This window comes from Bufo bufo, chromosome 2, assembly GCF_905171765.1.
Source record: "Bufo bufo chromosome 2, aBufBuf1.1, whole genome shotgun sequence".
Taxonomy (NCBI): domain Eukaryota; kingdom Metazoa; phylum Chordata; class Amphibia; order Anura; family Bufonidae; genus Bufo; species Bufo bufo.
Window position 1 is genome coordinate 304,736,685 of NC_053390.1, and position 20,964 is coordinate 304,757,648.

Genomic DNA, 20,964 nt, shown 5'->3' on the forward strand with positions numbered 1-20,964 from the left:
CCAGGAAAAGATATTTAAGACTTATCCTCCGGATAGTTTGAAGAGGCCATAAGCAACGCAGCTTCTTCCTAGGTCAGTGACTTCTGTCACTGTACATTGGTCACACGGCCTACAAGTTGCATCTCAGCCCCATTCAAGTCAATGGGACTTCGCTGCACCACCAAGCATTGCTACTATACAATGTATGGCGCTGTCCTTAGAAAACTGGCAGGAGGCTGCATCACTCACCAGAGCTCCTGGGAGAGCAGCGGCTCCCTGAAACAGCTGGTCAGCAGGGATGCCGGGACTTGGACCTCTTCTGATGTGATAATGATGACCTATCATTTTTTTTAAGGATAACCCCTTTAAACATTGTCATTTATAAATGTGTTACACTGATCTATAATATCCATAACACCTTTGTGTGTGCCTGTTATTTAGTACAGAAACATCATATATGAAGGGATATTTTTTAATCATGGATTCAAAAAAAATGTTCCCTCATATACCATATTCTTGATGGATTCGCCACTAGAAGCTCGGCTAGGAAAATGTATAAAATAAAAAAATAAAAAAAAACAACAAACGTACACGACTGCATATGAACATGGAAAATACAATATAAACTTTACTGACTATACAGAAAGAGACTGGGCAAATACAGTATGGTAATTAAAAACAAAAAAGCACAAAGCTATCCAAAAATCATGTTCTGGATCCACAGCCATAATAAGGTTGCCCACAAGACAAAATGCCTCAAGGGAAAGGTTCTAACCTGCATGCCTGGGTAAAGCCCACCAATGACATGACCATACAATACAAAATAATAAGTATACACAGTAAAATGAAAACAACAATATTAGGGGTGTTATACAATGCATATATATTTTTCATTATTGTTTTCTTTTTTTTTTCTGAATATACTTTATATCTTGGTCGTATCATTTGTGTTTTCCACCCAGGCATGCAGGTCTGAACCTTGAGCCATTTAATTATTTTGTGTTCTGTGGGACTCTATTTTGACCTGTTTTTTGAATATTTAATTAACTTAATATTTTATTGTTCACATTGATGTGCTATAGTGCATGTATGTGTTCTTGGCTATTTTTTGGAATATCTTACAAGTGTTTTCACATGTGGCTTTGCAGTGTGCTGGTGTATGTGGTGCCCAACAGACTTCAATATAGCTAGGAAAGAGTATGGTGACATACAGTAGCACACATATTGCCCACGCTTCTGTAATATGGAATTATAGGGACTGTGGACAGCAATTCTGCATCTGTACACATAGAGGAGATTTATGATCTCCACACTCTAGAAAAGTGCCATAAAGTTTCAAACCCTGGGTTTGCAACTTTTTAACACAATTTATGCAAACATAAAACTGGTGTAATGAAGACTGCTGGAGGATGTGTGTGCCTCATCATAAATGAAGAGCATCCTCTTGAGCAGGGGTGGGCAATTATTTTTTCGATGGGGCCACATGAGAAACTGAAAATATTTTGGAGGGCCGGGCCAAAAGGCTAAACTCAATACTGCATAAAATCAATTGTATTTCTTTATAAAAAGCAGTAAATATCATTGTTGGACAACTGGTACGAGTACTTGTTATAGTTAAACAATGAAAAAGTGAGGTTGCCTTACAAGAAAAAAATTTAAATTTATTAAACAAAATTTCCCAAAACAATGAACATTTTTCACTATTTGTGACTCATATTAGTGAAAGCCATTGTCCCCCTGTGAATCCAGCCATTGTCCCCTGTGAATCCAGCCATTGTCCCCTGTGAATCCAGCCATTGTCCCCTGTGAATCCAGCCATTGTCCCCATGTGAATCCAGCCATTGTCCCCATGTGAATCCAGCCATTGTCCCCTGTGAATCCAGCCATTGTCCCCTGTGAATCCAGCCATTGTCCCCTGTGAATCCAGCCATTGTCCCCCTGTGAATCCAGCCATTGTCCCCCTGTGAATCCAGCCATTGTCCCCCTGTGAATCCAGCCATTGTCCCCCTGTGAATCCAGCCATTGTCCCCCTGTGAATCCAGCCATTGTCCCCCTGTGAATCCAGCCATTGTCCCCCTGTGAATCCAGCCATTGTCCCCCTGTGAATCCAGCAATTGTCCCACTGTGAATCCAGCCATTGTCCCCATGTGAATCCAGCCATTGTCCCCTGTGAATCCAGCCATTGTCCCCCTGTGAATCCAGCCATTGTCCAATGTGAATCCAGCCATTGTCCCCTGTGAATCCAGCCATTGTCCCCTGTGAATCCAGCCATTGTCCCCTGTGAATCCAGCCATTGTCCCCATGTGAATCCAGCCATTGTCCCCTGTGAATCCAGCCATTGTCCCCTGTGAATCCAGCCATTGTCCCCTGTGAATCCAGCCATTGTCCCCTGTGAATCCAGCCATTGTCCCCCTGTGAATCCAGCCATTGTCCCCCTGTGAATCCAGCCATTGTCCCCCTGTGAATCCAGCCATTGTCCCCCTGTGAATCCAGCCATTGTCCCCCTGTGAATCCAGCCATTGTCCCCCTGTGAATCCAGCCATTGTCCCCCTGTGAATCCAGCAATTGTCCCACTGTGAATCCAGCAATTGTCCCACTGTGAATCCAGCCATTGTCCCCTGTGAATCCAGCCATTGTCCCCCTGTGAATCCAGCCATTGTCCAATGTGAATCCAGCCATTGTCCCCTGTGAATCCAGCCATTGTCCCCTGTGAATCCAGCCATTGTCCCCTTGTGTACAGAACACCCCCCCGGCCCCCCCATCATATACAGAACACCCCCCCCCCCTTACAATAGTACACACCCCTCCCCCCCCCCCCCTTGCCTTTAGAAACGTAATGCTCAGAGATGATCAGCCATGTGTTAGTCACACTGACTACACACAGCACAGGGGGAGGCGGCCGCAGCTTCATGCTTGTCGGCTCTGTGACTGTCAGTGTCAGACAGTCACAGCCGATACTATGAGAGCCGCGGGCGCTGCGCTGTTACAGAGAAGGGAATAATTGCGGCCGGCCGGGTCCCGGGTACGGCTCGCACGAGGCACCCCCCCCCCCTGCTGTGTCTTACCTAGACAGTACTGACGCTGACGCTGCCTCCCTGCCACCGCGCCATGCCACACGCAGCACGCCGAGTCGGAAGTCCTCTTCATTCGCGGAGGAGGGGTATCGTTGCTTGGCACGCCTCTGGCTCCGCCCGGGGGCCGGATTAAAAGGTCCGCCGGGCCGTATACGGCCCGCGGGCCGTAGTTTGCCCAGGTCTGCTCTTGAGGGATATCAAGACCAGCACAGAAAACGCCGGTCTTAATAAATTACCTGCATAGTTTTCCCATGTGAATGAGACCCTACTCTTACATGTGAATAACAATATCACTGCTGAGTATACAGCTGTTGTAAATGTAGCTAATCTACTTCCCTGTAATCCTAATTAAATGTCTTAATTTCCTCAGCTTGTCCAAACAGCTTTGAAGACCCTGTTGTAGACCTGACATTACCCTCCAGCGAAGATGTACTAAATGCCAATGCTAAAATAATATGTTTAATTCAGGTTAGCAATCTGAATCCTAGTCAAGTGACTTTAAAATTTGATGACAAGATTATGAAAATGACAAGTGTATTTGCAAAAGCTGACAAACTAAAGGATACGTACAAAGTAACATATACTGTAACCAAGAAAGAACTAAAAGAAATAAGAACAGTGACATGTGTGGTTAACCGGCCTTGCTCTACTGTACCAGTAGAGAAATCAAAGGGAATTGGTAAGTGTAGAAGATATATTGTACGTAATAAGTAAATATGACCATACTGTATGAATATTTGTAATAGATATAGGAGAAAAAGCTGTAAAAATACATGAATATTTGAAATAAGTAAAGCAAATGTATGAAACTGCACTTCGCCTTTCACTTATTGCAAAGTTTTATTGAAATATAAATTTACTTTCATTCTTTCATTAACTGCTTAAAGGGGTAGTATCATTTTAGACAATGAAGAAATATCGCTAGGATATGCCCCCATTGTCTGATAGGTGCAGGTCCCTCCTCTGGGACCCGCACCTACACCGAGAACAGAGCGGGGAAGGTAATGGAGGCTGCACCTCCTCATGGGCGGCCACAGCTACCATTCATTTCTATGGGGATGATGGAAATAGACGAGCCAGCGCTCGGCTATTTTTGGCGGCCCCATAGAAATAAATGGAGGGTAGCCACACATGAACAGTGCACCCTCCGTGACTTTCAAGGCTTCGTTTACGAGATAGGTGCAGGACCCGCACCTATCAGACCATGGGGGAACGTCCTAGCACTATTATTATTCGATTGTCTGCGATGATACAAATGGTATCAGTAATAATAACTACACCACGCAAAAAATATGCCCTCACACAGCTCAGTAGACATAAAAAGTTATGGAGCTCAAAACATAGCAATGCAAAACAAAATAATTTTCCAAAGTTTTTACGTTTTTTTGTATCAAAGAAAACTATGATTTAATTGTACTGACTCAAAGAAAGAAGATAACATTTAGTTTTACCACATAGAAAACACTGTAAATAAGTAAACCCATAAAACGGTGTCAGAATTGCAATTCAGGCATGCTCCAGAATTGTTATTACACGGGGAATGCATGAAGCTATTAAAACAAGCCTGTCAGGAGAGGGGACAGGTCCTCTTAAATGGTGACAGCACAACAGTACTTTACAATCCCTTGGCGGTTACAACTCTTGGCAGACACACTATACATAGCAGTTACACCAACAGGCAAACAGTCAATTATATTTCTCTGGTGCAGGTATATCAGGCACTACTCCGCTCAGTAGGATTTGCTATTGACCTCATACAATCTAGCTGTCACGACCATGGTTATGGTCGTGACTCCTTATCCGCATGCAGTTGCCTGCGGTTATGGTTTTGTTGTCAACCACATGGTAAGGGCTGCTTGTTTGTTGCCTCACGTGTGGTTGCCGCTGGCAACATGTTTGTATTTGGCAGCATAGCAGCCTGAGCTGTTGCTAGGCAGCTTGCTGTCAGGTGCATGTGGGTACACCTGGCAACCTCTCGTTGTATGTGTGCACTTTCCCGGTGTGTTGTGCACGAGGTTGTATGTGTGCATTGTGACACTTTAGGTCACTTGCGGTTTCCCCTGGCAATGTGTGGTGTAGTGTACATGTGGTGGCAGTGTCTCGGCCTTCTGGCTGTTTTCCTGGACATGGTTGCCACGCATGTCGTTACCGGCGGTAACAGCTGCACTTTGATTGTTGTTTGTACACTTCCCCTTTAAGTGGCAGTCTTCCCTTGCCTGGTGTAGGAAGGGTTAACTCCTTTCCTTGTGTGTGAACACTGGGTGTGTCTGTGTGTGGGTGTGGCCACTTGGGGCTATTTAGCTCCTGCTGGAAGCCAGAAGTCTGAGGGGTACTTCAGCCATGGTTAGCTGGAGTCATCCTCCTGGTTATATACCATCTGCCAGTGAGGGCCACCCTTGTGGTCATAAGTTTATGTCTGATGTGATGAAGATGTTTCTTTGGTCTCTGTGTTTATTGCAGCTATGGTTTCCTGGGTTTCTGTGTGATGTGTGATGTGTGCTGTGTCCGTTTGTGTTGTTGTGGACAGCAGCACTTGTACATGGGTTCCAGGCTGTGTGTCTGTGGCAGGTAGGTGTTGTACTTGTTTCATTTACCTGCCATTGCCATATGCTGTTTATGTTCCCCTTTCTTTGCAGCTTGGCCAGTGAGACTCCTGTTCATCCGTGTCTAGGAGGAACAGGTCGTCTTACCCTGCTCCTAGTTCAGGGCCACCCTGAGGGCTAGTAGGGACCCCATAGGTTCCGCAGTATGAGCCCTCCTACCATTAGGGTCGGCTCATACAGCTAGGAGTCAGGGTCAGAACTAGGGACGTAATAGGAGGTGACCTGCTCCCTGATTCCTGTCCTGGCCAAGCAGCGACCACCATCTTAAGTCATCGCACGGCTGAGGGTTTTCCCCATCCTCAGCCGTGACACTAGCGCACAGTCGTAGGCCATCGTACAGCACACAATATCAGCCACAGTGTGTGCAGATTGTCAGTGTGATCATTCATTATACCGTAGCATACAACTGGATAGCAGTCTGTAACCATTTACAGGTTCCTCTTTTGTGTATTGTGTCCTCACAATTAATAGCAGTGCCATGTATCTCCCCTCCCTCACCCCGCAGACTACCTTCTATCTTCATTCAGCAGGACCTGCGCTGACGTCACCGCGCTCACCACGTGGTGATCATGATGACATCAGTGCAGGTCCTTTTGCAGGTCCTGCAAGAAGAAGAAAGAAGACGATAACGGCTGCATGATTAAGTGAATGAGGTGAGTCTTTTTTTGTTATTTTTTAACTTCAGGGGACATTTTACTAAGCATTCTGTATTAAAGAATGCTATTATTTTCCATTATAACCATGCTATAATGGAAAATAATAAAATCTACAGAACACCAAACCCAAACCTGAACTTCAGTGAAGAAGTCCAGGTTCGGGTCTGGGTACCACATTCAGTTTTTTATCACGCGCGTGTAAAACGCATTAAAACGCTTTGCACTCGCAACGCAATCGCAGACAATACTGACTGAAATTCTGTGCGCCCTCGCGCGGGTTTCCCGCAATGCACCCGGAACGCATCCGGACCAAATCCGTGATGCCCGTGTTCAAGAGGCCTTGTGAGATCACCTCCGATGTCACAGGAGTTTACATGGCAGAAACATGATTGTGATGTCACAGCTAACTAGCCTGACTGAAAATTTCACAGTGGACACCAACAATAGAGGAACCCTTTGGGCAAGAAGAATACATGGGCTTCTTGATATACAAATGCTAGCGATCAGTGTTGGTCCCAGCACATAGACACCTAATGATTATGAAATCTGACATGTTTCTATGATGTTATGGAAGCCATTTAATGTGAAAAAAACTATATTTTATAATGGCCCACATTAACTAAGCCTGTAAACTTAGACAGGCTCTCTGGACTGGCACCTGATTTATCACAAGGGCCCGGGCTGGATGACACTTTTCTCTGACTCTATACCAACTATACCAACTTATATTAGCTTACTTTGAGACAGATTTTCACACCACAATTGTGGCACAATTTTGGCACAAAATGGTGCATTGAAGGCCCTGCCCCCTTTTACAGGAAACTCTGTCCCTTTTCTGCCCTGTCCCCTTGTCGACCATGTGAGAAAAAAGTTTTAAAACCTTAGATGAGCTAAATTGCTCATTTGTAAATATGGCCCCCTGTTTCTTAACCCCTTAAGGACCCTGCCATATTTCACCTTAAGCACCAGGCCATTTTTTGCTAATCTGACATGTGTCACTTTATGTGGTGATAACTTTAAAACGCTTTTATTTTTCAGGCCATTCTGAGATTGTTTTCTCATCACATATTGTACTTCATGACAGTGGTAAATTTGAGTCAAAAAATGTCATTTTTATTTATAAAAAATACCAAATTTACAAAAAATGTTTGAAAATTTAGCAAATTTCCAAATTTCAAATTCTCTACTTTTATAATAGATAATAATACCATACGTCTACTTCATGTTTGTATCATTTTGTGAATGCCATTTTATTTTTTAGGGATGTTAGAAGGCTTAGAAGTTTAGAAGCAAATCTTGAAATTTTTCAGAAAATTTCCAAAACCCACTTATTAAGGACCAGATCAGTTCTGAAGTCACTTTGTGAGGCTTACATATAAACCACCCAAAAATTACCCCATTTTAGAAACTACACCCCTCAAGGTATTTAAAACTTTGTTAACCCTTTAGGTGTCCCACAAGAATTCATGGAAAATGGAGATGAAATATTAGAATTTCACTTTTTTAGCAGATTTTCCATTTTAATCCATTTTTCCAGTTACAAAGCAAGGGTTAACAGCCAAACAAAACTCAATATTTATTGCCCTAATTCTGTAGTTTACAGAAACACAAACTACAAATTGGCGTGGTATTAAAAAGCAGGAAGTGCTCAACCCCATATGCAGTGGTGCATCTATACTGGAGGAGCAGATCCTGCACTTGTGGTCCGCTGCTAATGGCAATCCCCAGCAAAAATGCATACAATGGAGGATGCCTGCAGCGGACCACAAGTACCACAATGGACATCCTACACAGGATAGCAAATGTGTGGATGTGATAAACAGTATATATAATACAACAAAAACAAAGACAGGTGCACTCTGCGGTCTTACTAAGCCCTCAAACTGGTGTTAAAATTGAGAGATTAGCCAACATGTCCTACGTGAGGACATGTCTGAGCCCGAGCACCGCGCCAAGGTTTCTCAAGTAGCTCGGGACCAAACGCTAAACCTACCTGGGCCATATGGGCAATACCAGGAGCCAGTGGGCGAAATACAGGAGCGGAAGGTCCGACTCAGAGCAATCTCCCAGTAACCTCCAGCATGTGACCATGCATACAATGGGAGGAGGCAGAGAGCTCTGAGCCCCACCCAAGACTGGCTGATATAGCCTGGGCCTCACGTGTGCACCAGAATGCTGCCTGTGAATGGAAATAAAGGCACATTTAGACTAGGAGTTTCTACACCTCCAAAAAATTCAAAATACAAACTACAAATTGGCGTGGTATTAAAAAGCAGGAAGTGCTCAACCCCATATGCAGTGGTGCATCTATACTGGGGGGGCAGATCCTGCACTTGTGGTCCGCTACTAATGGCAATCCCCAGCAAAAATGCATACAATGGAGGATGCCTGCAGCGGACCACAAGTACCACAATGGACATCCTACACAGGATAGCAAATGTGTGGATGTGATAAACAGTATATATAATACAACAAAAACAAAGACAGGTGCACTCTGTGGTCTTAGGCCCTCAAACTGGTGTTAAAATTGAGAGATTAGCCTACATGTCCTACGTGAGGACATGTCTGAGCACGAGCACCGCGCCAAGGTTTCTCAAGTAGCTCGGGACCTAACGCTAAACCTACCTGGTCCATATGGGCAATACCAGGAGCTCGGTGCACCTGTCTTTGTCGTAACCTACTGTATGGGCACATGGCATTGCACAGAAGGAAAGAAACGCCATATGGTTTTTGGAAAGCAGATTTCACTGGGATTATTTTAAATTGCCATGTCACATTTGAAGCCCCCCCTGATGCACCCCATAGAGTAGAAACTCCAAAAAAGTGACTCCATTTTGGAAACTATGGGATAAGGTGGCAGTTTTGTTGGTACTATTTTAGGGTACATATGATTTTTGGTTGCTCTATATTACACTTTTTGTGACGCAAGGTAACAAAAAATAGCTGTTTTGGCACAGTTTTTATTTTTTGTTATTTACAACGTTCATCTGACAGATTAGATCATGTGCTATTTTTATAGAGCAGGTTGTTACAAAGGCGACAATACCAAATATGACTACTGTTTTGGGTTGTTTGTTTCAGTTTTACATAATAAAGCATTCTTAAAAAAAAAGATTTTTTATTGTCTCCACATTCTGAAAGCCGTACGTTTTTTATTTTTGGGCGACTGTCTTATGTATGGACTCATTTTTTTTGGTATGAGATGACGGTTTTATTGGTACTATTTTAGAGTGCATATGACTTTTTGATCGCTTGGTATTACACTTTTTGTGATAGTTTTATAGAGCAGGTTGTTACAGACGTGGCAATACCTAATATGTCTACTTTTTTATATATATGTTTTACACAATAATATCATTTTTCAAACCAAAAAAATCATGTTTTAGTGTCTTCATATTCTGAGAGTCATAGTTTTTTCAGTTTTTAGGCGATTGTCTTAGGTAGGGTATCATTTTTGCAGGATGAGATGATGGTTTGATTGGCACTATTTTGGGGTGCATATGATATTTTGATCGCTTGCTATTACACTTTTTGTGATGTAAGGTGACAAAAAAAGGCTTTTTTTACACCATTTTTATTTTTTTACGGTGTTCACCTGAGGAGTTAGGTCATGTGTTATTTTTATAGAGCAGGTTGTTGAGGACGAGGCAATACCTAATATGTATACTTTTTTTATTTAGTTTTACAAAATAACAGCATTTCTGAAACCAGAAAAATGTTTTTGTGTCTCCATATTCTGAAAGGGGTTAGGTCATGTGATATTTTCATAGAACCGGTCGATACGGATGCGGCGATACCTAATATGTCTTTTTTTTCCCATTTAAAAAAAATATATTAATTAACTTTATTTTGGGAAAAGGATGCTTTTTTTGTTTTTTACTTAAAACTTTACATTTTTTTGTAAAACTTAATAAAAAAAAAAATAATTCACTTTATTTTTTGTCCCACTCTGGGACTTCAACTTTTGGGGGTCTGATCCCCTTTACAATGCTTTACAATACTTCTGTATTGTAAAGCATTGGCTGTAAGTGTATAACCAGTGTAATACACTTACAGCCTGCTTGCCTGTGAGATCCAGGGGGCTGGATCTCACAGACTCTCCCGGAAGGCAGCCACGATACCTAAGGAAGGCATCGGGCTGCTTTCCTTGCCATCGGGTCTCCGTCACAGCAGCGCGGAGACCCGATGGCAACTCCAATCCCCGCATGGACATCGCACGTGCCGCAGTCAGCGCGGACCACGGCACATCGAGAGTTAATACGTCGGCATCAGTGATTTCAACGATGCTGGCGCATGCAGCAGGGGTCCGGCTCTTTACCCCTATAGCTACGCCCCTGTTTAAGAGATTTATGGTATAATAGATGTAAAAAATTTAAAACAGACATCACATAGATGAGAGGTCAGCAACCTTCAGCACTCCAGCTGTGGTGAAGCTACAATTCCAAGCATGCACACTTGCTTGGCTGTTCTCAGAGCTCCCCCCAAAAAAAGAATGTAGCGTGCTGGGAGTTATAGTTTCACAATAGCGGGAGTGCCCGAGGTTGCTGATTCCTAATATAGGATATGACAATGTCTTTCTGACAAAGCTTGAACCAGCCCTGTACCTCATATGAGTCCAGAGCTCAACTAATTTTTTTCTCCAGTTGCTCTGCTAGAGTCTCTTCAGGCTGGCTCAGAGGAAGTGTCCTTCTCCTTGTAAATGTCACAGCTTCTACCAGTAGATATAGCTGGTGGCAATTAAAGGATTGAACTGAGCATGTGCAACCTCCTCAGGGAGAATGAGGTAGATATACAATTGAAATTGTGGCGTGCATTCTTTGTGAAAAAGGGGCATGGCATCACAGAAAAGTAAGTGCTTTAAATGAGCCCTATGTACTAAAAAATGATCCAGAATTTTTACTTATTTTAGGAGTAAAACTATGTCAACTATAGTGTGTGCACCTTTTTTAGGAGTAAAACTATGTCAACTATAGTGTGTGCACCTTTTTTAGGAGTAAAACTATGTCAACTATAGTATGTGCACACTAAGGCCTCATGCACACGAGTGTGCCATTTTTTGCGGTCCGCAAACAGCGGATCTGCAAAAAACGGAAGCCGCCTGTCTTGCGCCGGCTATATAACGGGCGCCGGCTATATAAATGCCTATTCTTGTCCGCAAAGCGCGGACAAGAATAGGACATGTTATTTTTTTTAGCGGGGCCACGGAACGGAGCCACGGATGCGGACAGCACACGGAGTGCTGTCCGCATCTTTTGCGGCCCCATTGAAGCCAAAACGACGGCTCGGATGCGGACCCAAAGAACGGTCGTGTGCAAGAGGCCTTACACAAAGGAATATTCCAGATGAGAGAAAGAAGTTGACATAATGAAAGAAGGGGATCAAGAGGAAAGGTGTTTTCGGTGTCCAGAGGGTGAAGCGCAGATACTTCTTTCTCTGTTACAGATTCAAATATAGAGACGGTCCAAGATTGATGGGTTAAACACCAAAATCACTATTGATGGAAATTAGAGAAATGATGTAATAGTCTACCGCATGAATATATTTATGCTATATACATCTACAGAAAATCAGGGGATTTTAATACTGATGACCTAACTTCAGGATCATCGATATCAGATAGGCGGGGTGCCAGGTGTCGGACCCCCACTGATAGGTCATCAATATTAAAATCTTGAAAAACCCCTTTAAAATGTGGCAAAATACTGTACATACACAGTGGATGTTATGTAATGCAAAGGAATAAGTACAACAAATAAAATGGAAATACAATCTTTTAAACTGGCAGCAAGAAGGAAGCAGTGGCGTACCTACAATAGAGGCAGACCACGCAGCTGCTATGGGGCCCATGGGGAAAATTCCAAACGAACCAAAGTCCCCGGCCCCTAATTACACTCATTACTGAGCAGTATGGTATCCCTATCATCAGTGGAGAAAGCTAAAGGACCTGTGATGATGTCATCCTAGGTCTTGTACATCCAGTAAAGAAACTGCACAAAGAATGGTATAGTTTCCAGGTTAGATAGGAGCATCTGACAGGACCTGTGATGACAATCTTTAGCATCACAGGTCCAGTCCACCTAGTAAAGGAACTTCACAGAGCATCATCACAGGTCCTTCAACCTCCAATAGCATGGAGAAGAACTGGAGGATGAGCTCTCCACTGAGACTAGAATGGAGTGGTAAGAGTATGTCCTCCTTTCTCTTCATTTGCACCCCATTCCATATTTTTACTCATATCTACACACACACTGCATCTATTATACTGTATAATAGATGCAGTGGACACATGTATGTAGTATACCTAGCAGTGTACTGATATGTGAGGTACAAGGTATAATAGATGCAGTGTGTCCAGATACTGCTCAAAAAAATAAAGGGAACACAAAAATAACACATCCTAGATCTGAATTAATTAAATATTCTTCTGAAATACTTTGTTCTTTACATAGTTGAATGTGCTGACAACAAAATCACACAACAATTAAAAAATGGAAATCAAATTTTTCAACCCATGGAGGTCTGGATTTGGAGTCACCCTCAAAATTAAAGTGGAAAAACACACTACAGGCTGATCCAACTTTGATGTAATGTCCTTAAAACAAGTCAAAATGAGGCTCAGTAGTGTGTGTGGCCTCCACGTGCCTGTATGACCTCCCTACAACGCCTGTGCATGCTCCTGATGAGGTGGCGGACGGTCTCCTGAGGGATCTCTTCCCAGACCTGGACTAAAGCATCTGCCAACTCCTGGACAGTCTGTGGTGCAACGTGACGTTTATGGATAGAGCGAGACATGATGTCCCAGATGTGCTCAATTGGATTCAGGTCTGGGGAACGGGCGGGCCAGTCCATAGCATCAATGCCTTCGTCTTGCAGGAACTGCTGACACACTCCAGCCACATGAGGTCTAGCATTGTCTTGCATTAGGAGGAACCCAGGGCCAACCGCACCAGCATATGGTCTCACAAGGGGTCTGAGGATCTCATCTCGGTACCTAATGGCAGTCAGGCTACCTCTGGCGAGCACATGGAGGGTTGTGCGGCCCTCCAAAGAAATGCCACCCCACACCATTACTGACCCAATGCCAACCGGTCATGCTGGAGGATGTTGCAGGCAGCAGAACGTTCTCCACGGTGTCTCAAGACTCTGTCACGTCTGTCACATGTGCTAAGTGGGAACCTGCTTTCATCTGTGAAGAGCACAGGGCGCCAGTGGCGAATTTGCCAATATTGGTGTTCTCTGGAAAATGCCAAACGTCCTGCACGGTGTTGGGCTGTAAGCACAACCCCCACCTGTGGACGTCGGGCCCTCATATCACCCTCATGGAGTCTGTTTCTGACCATTTGAGCAGACACATGCACATTTGTGGCCTGCTGGAGGTCATTTTGCAGGGCTCTGGCAGTGCTCCTCCTGTTCCTCCTTGCACAAAGGCGGAGGTAGCGGTCCTGCTGCTCGGTTGTTGCCCTCCTACGGCCTCCTCCACGTCTCCTGATGTACTGGCCTGTCTCTTGGTAGCGCCTCCATGCTCTGGACACTACGCTGACAGACACAGCAAACCTTCTTGCCACAGCTCGCATTGATGTGCCATCCTGGATAAGCTGCACTACCTGAGAGAAAGCACCGCCAGCATTCAAAAGTGACCAAAACATCAGCCAGGAAGCATAGGAACTGAGAAGTGATCTGTGGTCACCACCTGCAGAACCACTCCTTTATTGGGGGTGTCTTGCTAATTGCCTATAATTTCCACCTGTTGTCTATCCCATTTGCACAACAGCATGTGAAATTGATTGTCACTCAGTGTTGCTTCCTAAGTGGACAGTTTGATTTCACAGAAGTGTGATTGACTTGGAATTACATTGTGTTGTTTAAGTGTTCCCTTTATTTTTTTGAGCAGTGTATAATATATACAATATTGTACTGATATATCAGTTATAAGGTACGATAGCGCAGTGTAATAAGATACATAGTATATACAGCAGTGTACTGACATGTGAGGTACGAGCTGTAATTTAGGCCCCTTTCACACGGGCGAGTATTCCGCGCGGATGCGATGCGTGAGTTGAACGCATTGCACCCGCACGGAATCCCGACCCATTAATTTCTATGGGGCTGTTCACATGAGCGGTGATTTTCACGCATCACTTGTGCGTTGCGTGAAAATCGCAGCATGCTCTATATTTTAGCGTTTTTCACGCAACGCAGGCCCCCATAGAAGTGAATGGGGTTGCGTGAAAATCGCAAGCATCCGCAAGCAAGTGTGGATGCGGTGCGATTTTCACGCACAGTTGCTAGGAGACGATCGGGATGGAGACCCGATCATTATTATTTTCCCTTATAACATGGTTATAAGGGAAAATAATAATACTCTAGCACCACCTCAGTATTCACCCTGCAACCAGACTACTACCTTCTGGGATGATCCCGGTGTACTTGGCAGCTTACCTTCTTGAGACAGAAACTACAGTGCAAAGCACTAGGAACACAGACATGACATAATACAGAACCAGAGCACAGGCAAATCCAAGGCAAACACTAATGCAGGAAACAGACAAGACACGGAGCACTGGCAGATGAACAGATTAGGTATCCAGACACCAGACTTCATGCACTTGGAGACACGGAATACAGGAACAGACTACCGGAACTAGTTTCACCACAGCTGTGGTGCCAGAGGCTGCTGATCTCAGAACTAGGGCACTGACTATGACAAGGACACAGACAGATTCCAAAAGGAACAAGGCGAAACATGGTACAGCAGACGAGAAAGACATGAGAAGAAAAGACATGACATGAATGCAAAACCTAGGCTGGTCATAGCACTCAAGAGACCAAGGACAGAACTCAGGAATTAATATAGCATAATGGGCACATTAGTAAGACAGGTGCACACGAACAGAAAGAGGCATTAACCCCTACAAGGTAGACTGCAAGCAATGGCAATTAACCCTTGCCTTGCTGAACAGAGAGGAGATGCAACCACAATGGTCATGATCACACAAATATGGCCAGTACGCACAACACACGGCACCGACAAGTATCCGCAGCCAGTACGCACGAGACCCAAATGAATGTGCCCTGCCATACCAACACATGGACCTAGACACACACCCATATCTATCTGGCAACCAGCCCATACAGCATACAATGGAAAATGTGAACAGATATCAAAACACTTGACATTCGGTGTGAAGTTTCCACAGTCAGTGGTGGTTTGGGAAGCCTTGTCATCTGCAGGTGTTGGTCCACTCTGTAATATCAAGTTCAAAGTCAGCGCAGCCATCTACCAGGACATTTTAGAGTACTTCATGCTTTCCTCTTCTGACAAGCTTTATGGAGATGAAGATATAATTTTCCTTCAGGACTTGGCACCTGTCCACACTGCCAAAAGTAACAATCCCTAGTTTAATGACCATAGTATTATTGTGCCTCATTGACCAGCAAAATCGCCTGATCTAAACTCCATGGAGTATCTATGGGATATTGTCAAGAGGATAACAAGTGACACTAAATCCAACAATGCAGACAAGCTAAAGGCCGCTATTAAAGCTACCTGGGCATGACACCTCAGAAGTGCACCGGGTTGATCGCCTCCATATAATGTACATGCTTTTCAGTAGACCAACATTTCTGTATTAACATTTTTTTTATTTATTTGGTCTTATATAATATTCGAATTTTCTGAGATACTGACTTTGGGGTTTTCATTAGCTGTAAGCCATAATCATCAACATTAACAGAAATAAACACTTGAAATAGATCACTGTGTGTGTAATTAATATCTATGATATATGAGTTTCACTTTTTGGAAGATAACTCCAATGTTTCGCCTTAGCTTCTTCTGAGAAAATGAGGAGGATTATGGGATATTTTATGGGGAGTATGACAATCTCTAGACATGCTGAATGTCATCTTTGTATACTAAGGTTGCCATCTACAGTACCTGAAAGTATTGGGAGTAAGATCATCGTGGACTGTGGTCTGGTTTCAGCAGAAGAGGCAGGAAATGGGAGAGAGTTCTTGGGGTGTTTATAAATAGGCCAAATTGATGTCAGGTATATTTCTATTCATGCAAGTGGAGGGTCTTATATAATATTCTAATTTTCTGAGATACTGACTTTTGGGTTTTCATTAGCTGTCAGCCATAATTATCAACATTAACAGAAATAAACTCTTGAAATAGATTAGTGTGTGTAATTAGTATCTATGATATATGAGTTTCACTTTTTGCATTGCATTACTGAAATAAATTAACTTTTCAATGATATTCTAACTTATTGAGATGTACCTGTAGACCTGGCTTAAAAAGTTCCAGGTACTAATATTGCCAAGCCAACCCCAGGTAAAACCCTAATAACATGCATGTATAAGCATATTACCAACCAGGGGAGGAAAATAACTCCAACGTATGTTGCACCTTAGCTTCTTCTGAGAAAATGAGGAGGATTATGGGATATTTTACGGGGAGTATGACAGAACCTCAAGACATGCAGAATGTCATCTTTGTATACTAAGGTTGCCATCTACAGTACCTGAAAGTATTGGGAGTAAGATCATAGTGGACTGTGGTCTGGTTTGAGCAGGAGAGGCAGAAAATGGGAGAGAGTTCTTGGGGTGTTTATAAATGGGCCAAGTTGATGTCAGGTATATTTTTATTCATGCAAGTGGAGGGTTTTCAGGAGGTGAGAGGATAGGGAAGATGAGTTTCTTAAGTATTCAGGTGATAACTTAGTGAGCTGAGACTGCCTTAGAGAGAATGAGGGAGAAAAGAGCAGCAGTTTTTCAATGTCAATATTGATATCACCCATTCAGATGACCGTATTGTCTTGCGGTCCACCAATTGCGGATCCGCAAAACACGAATACTGGCCCGTGTGCGTTCCACAAATTGTGGACCTCACATGGACGGCACTATAATAAGAATAGCTATTCTTGTCCGCGGACAAGAATAGGACATGCTATATCTTTTTTGCGAGGCCACGGAATGGAACTACGCATCTTTTGTGGCCCCATTGAAATGAATGGGTCCATACCCGTTCCGCAAAACGGATGCAGACCCATTCATACGACATCTGGATGAGCCCTAAGGCCTCTTTGACACGACAGTATGTCTTTGGCCTTTGCACACAAATGTTTTTTCCATTTCCGTTCCGTTTTTTTGAGTTCCGTATACGGAACCATTCATTTTTAATGGTTCCGCCAAAAAAACTGAATGTACTCTGTATGCATTCCGTTTCCGTATTTCCGTTCCATTCAAAGATAGAACATGTCCTATTATTTTTTGCGGAACAGAACATCTGGCCCATAAAAGAACAGTACTATCCTTGTCCGTTATGCAAGTTCTATCTTTGAACGGAAATATGGAAATACGGAAACGGAAGGCATACGGAGTACCTTCCATTTTTTTCGCGGATCCATTGAAATGAATGGTTCCGTATATAATCCGTATACGGAACGCAAAAAACGGAACGGAAATGGAAAAAAACACGAATGTGTGATGCCCGTTGCCGTATTGCGTAAAGTTTTACAAAAAAAAATTAAAAGTTTCAGGTGACAAAAAAAGCGTCCTTTTCCCAAAATAAAGTAAAACAAAATTGTAAAAAATAGGGAAAAAAAGTAGACATATTAGGTATCGCCGCGTCTGTGATGACGGGCTCTAAAAAAATATCACATGACCTAACCCCTCAAATGATCACCGTCAAAAAAAAAAAAACTGTTCTAAAAAAACTTTTTTTTTTCACCTTACATCACTGAAAGCGCAACACCAAGCTATCAAAAAGGCGTATGCCCCCCCAAATAGTACCTATCTAACCGTAACCTCATCCCGCAAAAAAGGATACCCTACCTAAGAAAATCACCCAAAAAAAAACTATGGCTCTCAGACTATGGAGACACTAAAACATGATTTTTTTGGTTTAAAAAATGCTGTTATTGTGTAAAACTTAAGTATATAAAAGTAAGGTTGACATATTAGGTATCGCCACGTCCGTAACAACCTGCTCTATAAGTATACCACATGACCTAACTCCTCAGGTGAACACCGTAAAAAAAAAAAATGGTGTAAAAAAAGACTTTTACTGTCACCTTACATCACAAAAAGTGTAATAGCAAGTGATCAAAAAGTTATATACACTCCAAAATAGTGCCAATCTAAAATAGTGCCACCTCAAAAATGATATTATTGTGTAAAACTTGCACAAATTAAAAAAGTAGACATATTAGGTATCACCGCGTCCATAAGAACCTTCTCTATAAAAATATCACATGAACAGGTGAACACCGAAAAAAATAAAAATAAAAACGGTGCAAAAAAAGCAATTTTTTGTCACCTTACATCACAAAAAGTGTAATAGCAGGCGATCAAAAAGTCATATACACCCTAAAATAGTACCAATCAAATCTTCATCTCATCCTGCAAAAATTATACCCTACCTAAGATAATCGCCCAAAACTGAAATAACTATGGCTCTCAGAATATAAAGACACTAAAACATGATTTTATTTGTTTCAAAAATGATATCATTGTGTAAAACTTACATAAATAAAAAAAAAGCAGACATATTAGGTATCGCTGTGTCCGTGAGAAGCTGTTCTATAAGAATATCACATGCTCTAACCCCTCAGGTGGACACCATAAAAAAATATAAACGATGTCAAAAAAGCCATTTTTTGTCACCTTACATCACATAAAGTGTAATAGCAAGCGATCAAAAAGTCATATACACCCTAAAATAGTACCAATCAAACCATCATCTAATCCTGAAAAAAATGAGCCCCTACACAAGACAGTCACCCAAAAAATAAAAAAAACTACGGCTTTCAGAATGTGGAGCCACTAAAAAAGGTTTTTTTTTCAAAAATGCTTTATTATGTAAAAACTGAAACAAACAACCAGAAAAAGTAGTCATATTTGGTATTGTCGCGTCTGTAACAACCTGCTCTATAAAAATACCCCATGATCTAACATGTCAGATGAAAGTTGTAAATAACAAAAAATAAAAAATGGTGCCAAAACAGCTATTTTATGTTACCTTGCCTCACAAAAACTATAATATAGAGCAACCAAAAATCATATGTACCCTAAAATAGTACCAAAAAGACTGCCACCTTATCCCGTAATGGGGTAACTTTTTTGGAGTTTCTACTCTAGGGGTGCGTCAGGGGGGCTTCAAATGGGACATGTGTCAAAATAACAGTCCAGCAAAATCTGCCTTCCAAAAACTATATGGCATTCCTTTCTTTCTGCGCAATGCTGTGTGCCCGTATAACAGTTTACGACCATATATGGGGTGTTTCTGTAAACGACAGAATCAGGGCAATAAATATTGAGCTTTGTTTGGCTGTTAACCCTTGCTTTGTTAGTGGAAAAACATTGATTAAAATGGAAAATCTGCCAAAAAAGTAAAATTCTGAAATTTCATCTCCATTTTCCATTAATTCTTGTGGAACACCTAAAGTTTGTAAAATCAGTTTTGAATATCTTGAGGGGTGTTGTTTCTAAAATGGGGTCATTCTTGGGTGGTTTCTATTATGCAAGCCTAACAAAGTGACTTCAGACCTGAACTGGTCCTTTAAAAGTGGGTTTTGGAAATTTTCTGCAAAATTTCAAGATCTGCTTCTAAACTTCTAAGCCTTCTAACGTACCCAAAAAATAAAAAAGAGAAATTGAAATTTGGAAATTTGCTAATTTTTCCACATTTTTGGCAAATTTTGTATTTTATTTATAAATGTTTTATTTAATTTTAGCAGTGTCATGAAGTACAATATGTGATGAGAAAACAATCTCAGAATGGCCTGGATAAGTAAAAGCTTTTTAAAGTTATCACCACATAAAGTGACACATCTATGATTTGCAAAAAATGGCCTGGTCCTTAAGGTGAAATATTGTAGGATCCTTAAGGGGTTAAAAATCTTTGTGGGGAAACAAATACACATATGCCCCATATTTCCTATTACCAGGACTGAGAGTTGGACAGGTTACAGAGTAACAGGAGATGCAGGGACAGAGTCTAACATCCAGGTGTCAGTGAGTGCCAGGAAGTTTTTGAGTAAAGAAAAGATTTTGAGTAAAAAGTGTTACATACAATGGTGATTTTTTATAATTGCAATGTACTGTAGACGAAAAGCAAATCTGTTATTTCAGTTCTTCCATAGATAAATGGTACAAGTGGTGATAAGAAACTTTAAAGGGGTATTCTGGTATCCCTATCAACAAAATAGGAGATAACTATCAGATTGGTGGGGGTCCTCATGCTGGGACCCCCACGTTCACGAGAACAGCCCGTTCCCTGCAGACCCTTTGCTGCTCCCCTAAAATGAGCAATCACAGAAATTAAATAATAACCCTTCTTAAAATATAATGTTTAATGGCATCCCTTAAAATCCCACACTATTGTCCGCAATGTATTACACTTAAAATCCCAATCTGGTATCAAGTTATAAACAGGAACTCTATCAACTTTAGGGACTTGAATAGGGCATGGATGTATTCCACCTAACCTTTTTTTACTCACAGTTCTACCAGGTTTGGTATCTTCAGATTAATAGCGCTGTGCGATGGATCAATATCAACAGGCTCAATGAAGTTCAATAGTCCATTGCCATAAGGGATCCAATAGTCATTCCTGGTTTAAAGTGGCGTCTAAACCATTAATTGCTA

At 42.2% G+C, this 20,964-nt stretch overlaps 1 protein-coding gene and 1 gene segment (V, D, J or C); both read left to right on the plus strand.

Moving 5' to 3' along the window:
• The window catches only part of LOC120989007, a 769,594-nt gene that overhangs the window by 713,490 nt on the left and 35,140 nt on the right, over window positions 1-20,964 (plus strand). For all 8 annotated transcript variants that reach the window (XM_040416849.1, XM_040416848.1, XM_040416847.1 and 5 more), the window contains one exon: window positions 3,424-3,732. In XM_040416849.1, coding sequence (XP_040272783.1) covers window positions 3,424-3,732 — 309 coding nt within the window. The remainder of the gene's footprint in view (window positions 1-3,423; window positions 3,733-20,964) is intronic.
• LOC120989011 overlaps window positions 1-20,964 on the plus strand; it is a 326,239-nt gene that overhangs the window by 101,634 nt on the left and 203,641 nt on the right.